Source organism: Oncorhynchus tshawytscha, linkage group LG03, assembly GCF_018296145.1.
Source record: "Oncorhynchus tshawytscha isolate Ot180627B linkage group LG03, Otsh_v2.0, whole genome shotgun sequence".
Classification (NCBI taxonomy): domain Eukaryota; kingdom Metazoa; phylum Chordata; class Actinopteri; order Salmoniformes; family Salmonidae; genus Oncorhynchus; species Oncorhynchus tshawytscha.
The window spans coordinates 72,159,322-72,167,053 of NC_056431.1; the positions used below are offsets into that span (position 1 = coordinate 72,159,322).

At 43.7% G+C, this 7,732-nt stretch overlaps 1 protein-coding gene across 1 annotated transcript in view; it reads right to left on the bottom strand.

Moving 5' to 3' along the window:
* The window catches only part of LOC112224753 (tensin-1-like), a 298,598-nt gene that overhangs the window by 180,352 nt on the left and 110,514 nt on the right, over nt 1-7,732 (bottom strand). The window contains 1 exon segment of the mRNA XM_042319964.1: nt 3,597-3,711. Within this exon segment, the coding sequence (XP_042175898.1) occupies nt 3,597-3,711 (115 nt within the window).

The following is a 7,732-nucleotide window of genomic DNA, read 5'->3' on the forward strand; positions in this document are numbered from 1 at the left end:
ACTACATGTTGGGTGAGTGTGAAGCTGAGCCCCTACAGCTGTGTGTGTGTGTGTGTGTGTGTGTGTGTGTGTGTGTGTGTGTGTGTGTGTGTGTTGTGTGTGTGTGTGTGTGTGTGTGTGTGTGTGTGTTTGTCTGCTCACAGCTTTCTTACAACCATCTTAATAATGTTACAATACAAGTCATCTCTATAATGTAACATAATAAGTCATCTCTATAATGTAACATAATATGTCCTCTCTATAATGTAACATAATAAGTCCTCTCTATAATGTAACATAATAAGTCCCCTCTATAATGTAACATAATAAATCCTCTCCATAATGTAACATAATAAGTCCTCTCCATAATGTAACATAATAAATCCTCTCCATAATGTAACATAATAAGTCCTCTCTATAATGTAACATAATAAGTCCTCTCCATAATGTAACATAATAAGTCCTCTCCATAATGTAACATAATAAATCCTCTCCATAATGTAACATAATAAGTCCTCTCCATAATGTAACGTAATAAGTCCTCTCCATAATGTAACATAATAAGTCCTCTCCATAATGTAACATAATAAGTCCTCTCCATAATGTAACATAATAAGTCCTCTCCATAATGTAACGTAATAAGTCCTCTCCATAATGTAACATAATAAGTCCTCTCCATAATGTAACGTAATAAATCCTCTCCATAATGTAACATAATAAATCCTCTCCATAATGTAACATAATAAGTCCTCTCCATAATGTAACGTAATAAGTCCTCTCCATAATGTAACATAATAAGTCCTCTCCATAATGTAACATAATAAGTCCTCTCCATAATGTAACATAATAAGTCCTCTCCATAATGTAACATAATAAGTCCTCTCCATAATGTAACGTAATAAGTCCTCTCCATAATGTAACATAATAAGTCCTCTCCATAATGTAACATAATAAGTCCTCTCCATAATGTAACGTAATAAATCCTCTCCATAATGTAACATAATAAGTCCTCTCTATAATGTAACATAATAAGTCCTCTCCATAATGTAACATAATAAGTCCTCTCCATAATGTAACATAATAAATCCTCTCCATAATGTAACATAATAAGTCCTCTCCATAATGTAACATAATAAGTCCTCCATGAAGTTGATGCAAAGATTCAATATGTGCAGTGTTGACCCTTCTTTTTCAAGACCTCTGCAATTCGGCCTGTCATGCTGTCAATTAACTTCTGGGCCACATCCTGACTGATGGTAGCCCATTCTTGCATAAATCAATGCTTGGAGTTTGTCAGAATTTGTAGGATTTTGTTTGTCCACCCACCTCTTGAGGATTGACCACAATTTCTCAATGAGATTAAGGTCTGGGGAGTTCCCTGGCCATGGACCCAAAATATCGATGTGTTGTTCCCCGAGCCACTTAGTTTTCACTTTTGCCTTATGGCAAGGTGCTCCATCATGCTGGAAAAGGCATTATTCGTCACCAAAATGTTCCTGGATGGTTGGGAGAAGTTGCTCTCGGAGGATGTGTTGGTACCATTCTTTATTCATGGCTGTGTTCTTAGGACAAAATTGTGAGTGAGCCCACTCCCTTGGCTGAGATGCAACCCCACACATGAATGGACTCAGGATGCTTTACTGTTGGCATGAAACAGGACTGATGGTAGCGCCCATCTTATCTTCTCCGGACAAGCTTTTTTCCGGATGCCCCAAACAATCGGAAAGGGGATTCATCAGAGAAAATGACTTTGCCCCAGTCCTCAGCAGTCCAATCCCTGTACCTTTTGCAGAATATCAGTCTGTCCCTCGTGTTTTTCCTGGAGAGAAGTGGCTTCTTTGCTGCCCTTCTTGACACCAGGCCGTCCTCCAAAAGTCTTCGCCTCACTGTGCGTGCAGAGGCACTCACACCTGCCTGCTGCCATTCCTGAGCAAGCTCTGTACTGGTGGTGCCACGATCCCGCAGCTGAATCAACTTTAGGAGATGGTCCTGGCGCTTGCTGGACTTTCTTGGGCGCCCTTCTTCACAACAATTGAACCGCTCTCCTTGAAGTTCTTGATGATCCGATAAATGGTTGATTTAGGTACAATCTTACTGGCAGCAATAATCTTGCCTGTGAAGCAGTTTTTGTGCAAAGCAATGATGACGGCATGTGTTTCCTTGCAGGTCTGTTATTTGAACTCAATCAGCATGACAGAGTGATCTCCAGCCTTGTCCTCGTCAACAATCACACCTGTGTTAACGAGATAATCACTGACATGATGGTGATGTCAGCTGGTCCTTTTGTGGCAGTGCTGAAATGCAATGGAAATGTTTTTGGGGAATTCAGTTCCTCTGCATGGCAAATAGGGACTTTGCAATTAATTGCAATTCATCTGATCACTATTCATAACATTCTGCAGTATATGCAAATTGCCATCATACAAACTGAGGCAGCAGCCTTTGTGAAAATTAATATTTGTGTAATTCTCTAAACTTTTGTCCATGACTTTACAGGACTCAGAGTAAAGCAGTAAGCCAATAGGATTCCTCTGTTTCCCCAAGCCAATAGGATGCCTCTGCCTCTGTGTTTCCCCAAGCCAATTGGATGCCTCTGTGTTTCCCCAAGCCAATTGGATGCCTCTGTGTTTCCCCAAGCCAGTAGGATGCCTCTGTGTTTCCCCAAGCCAAATGGATGCGTCTGTGTTTCCCCAAGCCAATAGGATGCGTCTGTGTTTCCACAAGCCAATCGGATGCCTCTGTGTTTCCCCAAGCCAATAGGATTTGTCTGTGTTTCCCCAAGCCAGTAGGATGCCTCTGTGTTTCCCCAAGCCAATTGGATGCCTCTGTGTTTCCCCAAGCCAGTAGGATGCCTCTGTGTTTCCCCAAGCCAAATGGATGCGTCTGTGTTTCCCCAAGCCAATAGGATGCGTCTGTGTTTCCACAAGCCAATCGGATGCCTCTGTGTTTCCCCAAGCCAATAGGATTTGTCTGTGTTTCCCCAAGCCAGTAGGATGCCTCTGTGTTTCCCCAAGCCAATTGGATGCCTCTGTGTTTCCGCAAGCCGCGGGCGAGGCAAGACAAATATTTCACTTCTGTAAGCCAGGCTAAACAACCAGCAGGCATCCCCCATGTTGCTTCATGTGTAGAACTATGAAGAACCAGACATTTCCACTAGCCAGGAAGCTGTGGCCAGGTTTTAGTGGCTAGCCAAGCCCAGTGTCTCTACTGTCTAGACTCTAGCCTGTAGGTTTGCTAGGGATTGCCAAGACCTGGGTAGCAATACTGAGCTAACTGTCATCCAGCTTTGATGAATCACAGACCTCTATGACTGTATTGTTTATATTCTGTAGTCCCATTGTATTATGTCATTCATTCAATTCTCAATATCCAACTAGAACACCATTTGATTACTAAGCAAGCTATCAATCTAATCAATGAAATGAGTTAAAAGCCTGATTAACACACTAGCATTGAGTGAATTGAAAACCAGCAAGTCCCTGACCTCCCCAGAGCCACTTAAGACCATTTTAGCATAATTACACACATTGACCAAAACAGTGACCTTAAGTGACCCTGAATGACCCCTTGACGGCCCCCGGTTACCATGGTAACACTCAGGCAAGGTCAGTACTAACCTTTGCAAATTAGCCCCTCCTGGCTGACGGTCTGTTTGCACACGCCACAGTGCTTGCTCTTCTTGAATGTCTTCACCCGAAAGGTGTGTGAATGGATCCCCTCAAACTCCTCAGGCTGCAAAAGGAAAAAGACAAAGAGTTGGAGGGTTAGTGTTCAATTGCAGATGGCTCAGTTGGTTGGGGGCGTGGCGGTGTCGATATAAAGTGGGTTCAATTTGTGTGTAGGCCACGGTATTTGCAAGGGGACAAAGTCATTTGGACATTTCTCATAGACTAAGAAAATGACCTTGCATATACCATCACCCAAAATAGTAATAATAGTCAAATTCACATCGTCTGTCAGTATAAGTTAGTTTAAAGGAACTGCATCTATAGGCATAGTCAATTCAACTTTTATAATTTGCTAAGTGCTTAGATTAGGGATGGGCAACCGGCACCTCACGGCCCTTTTGTAGGCCTTCGAATCTACACCCCACCCCCCTCTCAAAAAAATTATAAACAGCAAAAAAAATCAAGCGTTATGATGAAACTGGCTCTCATGAGGACCGCCACAGGAAAGGAAAACCCAGAGTTACCTCTGCTGCAGAGGATAAGTTCATTAGAGTTACCAGCCTCAGCAATTGCAGCCCAAATAAATTCTTCACAGAGTTCAAGTAACATCATCAACATCAACTGTTCAGAGACTGCGTGAATCAGACATTCCTTATTGAATTGTTGCAGAGTAGGTGAACGGATGATCTCTGCATGTGTAGTTCCCACCATGAAGCATGGAGGAGGAGGAGTGATGGTGTGGGGGTGCGTTGCTGGTGATACTGTCAGTGATTTATTTAGAATTCAAGGCAAACTTAACCAGCATGGCTACCACAGCATTCTTCAGCGATACGCCATCTCATCTGGTTTGCTCTTAGTGTGTCTATAATTAGTTTTTCAACAGGACAACGAACCAACATACCTCCAGGCTGTGTAAGGGCTATTTGGCCAAGAAAGAGAGTGATGAAGTGCTGCATCAGATGACTTGGCCTCCAGAATCACCCAACCTCAACCCAACTATGAAGGTTTTGTTATGAATTGGACCGCAGAGTGAAGGGAAAGCAGCCAACAACTACTGAGCATATGTGGGAACTTCTTCAAGACTGTTGGAAAAGCATTCCAGGTGAAGCTGGTTGAGAGAATGCCAACAGTGTGCATAGCTGTCATCAAGGCAAAGAGTGGCTACTTTGAATAATCTAAAATCTAAAATATATTTACACTTTTTTGGTTACTTCATGATTCCATGTGTTATTTCATAGTTTGATGTCTTCACTACTATTCTACAATGTAGAAAATAGTAAAAATAATGAAAAACCCTTGACTGTGTACATGTGTCCAAACTTTTGACTGGTACTGTATATACAGTACATAGATTTTTGGGGAACTCAGTCTGGATCTCAACTTACTGTTGAGAGTTAGAATAGTAGAATACACAAGGTGTCATTTCAAAATGTGGTTGTGAATCAGAACATTTTCTCTTGTTATGTCAATCACTGATAGTCACTCAATTTACACGTCATCTAACATTTTTTTAAAATTGGTAAGTTAGTCTAGCGGCCAGCTATCTAAACTTGTAGTAATCATGGTCGATTTACCGACTGGTGGGCCCTCACAAAATTTTGCTTAGGGCCCCCAAAAGGCTAGGGCTGGCTCTGACAGCATGTGTGGGTATGCAGACCCACGAGCCACTGCGGCCCCTCATGAGTTTGTGGCCCCCACCTCCATCAAAGTTGAACTCCCTGGCTTAGATAATTAACATAATATTCTTCAAATTGACTTTGGTGGTAGGACTTTTTACCTAACTTGAGATGAAAGGGGAAGGGGAAAGTCAGTTGTACAACTGAATGCCATCAACTGAAATCTGTCTTCTGCATTTAACCTCACCCCTTTAATTCAGAGAGATGCCGGGGGGCTGCCTTAATTCACATCCACGTCTGGACGCACAGAACCCAAACCTTTACATATCATAGACGAAAGATTTCTGTACACTTTGTCTGAGTGCAGACACTCAGCTGTCCTCTACAAGTGTAACAGTATAACTTTAGACCGTCCCCTCGCCCATACCTGGGCGCGAACCAGGTACCCTCTGCACACATCAACAACAGTCACCCTCGAATCATTGTTACCCATCGCTCCACAAAAGCCGCGGCCCTTGCAGAGCAAGGGGAACTACTACTTCAAGGTCTCAGAGCAAGTGACGTCACCGATTGAAACGCTATTTAGCGCGAACCACCACTAACTAAGCTAGCATTTCACATCCGTTACACAAGGAAGTAGTCCCCATTTTCTCTACTCTGAGATACAAGAACAACCACATAACCCCATCTCCCTCCACCCCCCCTCCCTCCTTTTCCTGGGCCACTGCTGCAAGCCTCCTGAGATGATTCCTATCTGACAGTGTCCACAGTGCAGCCTCCCCTGAAAGGACCCCCTGTCTACAGCCAGCCAGCCCCCGTGTTTTCATTCTCCTATAATTACATCTCAACTGTTCTCCCTTCTTCCAGTCTCCCTACTAAAACCCGCTGGTTGGCAGGGGAGTCGGGGTAACAGAAAAGTCAAAGTGTAGGACAACCGTCTCCCTTAGCATCTCGACTCGCTGCTAAACCTGTGTCATGTTCCCTCTTTGTGGTCAGCCTGTCCTTAATGGACGACTTTGGGGGAATCGGTGACATCACTTGCTCTGAGTATTTGCTCAGCTGGTCCCGATTTTGGTATTTTTGAGTTTCTGCTCTGTGGGATACTAAACCCCGCTAACACATGGTCTGTTGGCCCAACAAAGCAATATTGGGCCAATATGACAAAATTATTGTACAAGTTAAGAGAACACACATAACCAGGAGATATCCTGCACGTATGTCACCTGTCTGGAAAGTGAATCAAGACTAACACGTAAACACAGAGGAAAGAATGTACTGTATAACAAAGAGACCTGGGGACTGAATCGACCCCCAATGCATTGTGGGATAGCAAAGATGCAAAACAGACCAAAACAGACCAGATTCTATAACCTACACCCTACCCTTCTTACATGGTGTAGTGTATGTGTGTGTGTGTGTGTGTGTGTGTGTGTGTGTGTGTGTGTGTCTGGGCATTCACATGTCTCTTAATATAACTCCCTACATATGCTTTATGAGGAAGAAACACTGAGGAAACTGATGAGGGCTTACTGAATGCTTTTCAAGGCAGAAAACGTGGCCGGAATGGCTTTTTAACATCCATCCAGCTTCCAGTAAGCGTGTGCTCGCTGGACAGGGTTAAGAAAAGCCATGTGGTTGGCACATTAACCAACTTTACAGAGGGATTTTATATGGCATGGGAACGCCACAGAGGAAAGGACAGGGAACAACCAGGAATGGCACAGTATGGAGTGACGGTGTGCCATTGAGAATTCCCAGACCGGCCACTGCAGCCACACCAGTGATGACTGTGTATACACCGTTTAGACGTCAATCCCAAGTAGTCGGTAGAAAAAGTGTTTTAAATGCAGTAAGGCAAGGTTAGAAGTAAGCACTTCAGCAGACTCTAGCTTGCTCTCCCCCACCACCTCTCTACATATTGTATATGGCACACCACCCTGCATCCCACTGCTGGCTTGCCACTGAAGCTAAGCAGTGTTGGTCCTGGTCAGACCCTAGATGGGAGACCAGATGCTGCTGGAAGTGATGTTGGAGGGCCAATAGGAGGCACTCTTTCCTCTGACCTAAAAATATTTATATATATATATACCAATACCCCAGGACAGTGATTGGGGACATTGCCCTGTGTAGGGTGCTGTCTTTCGACATTAATATGGTCAAATGCTTATTGTAAGAATAAGGGTTTTAACCCCACTATCCTGGCCCTCATGGCCACCTAATCATCCCCAATAGGCTCATTCATTCCCCAGGTTGTTGCTGTAAATGAGAATGGGTTCTCAGTCAACTGGCCTGGTAAAAAAGGGTTAAGTCTACATTCTCTCTCTCTTTTGGTCTCGGTCCCTTAGAACATATCTTTCATCGCACTTTCGTTCTCTCTGTCTCTTTCTCTTCCTCCCCTCTACATTTCTCCCTCCCCCACTTAGCAGAGAGGTAGATTTATGGACGTCTGTGCAGTCTACAGGAAAGCCA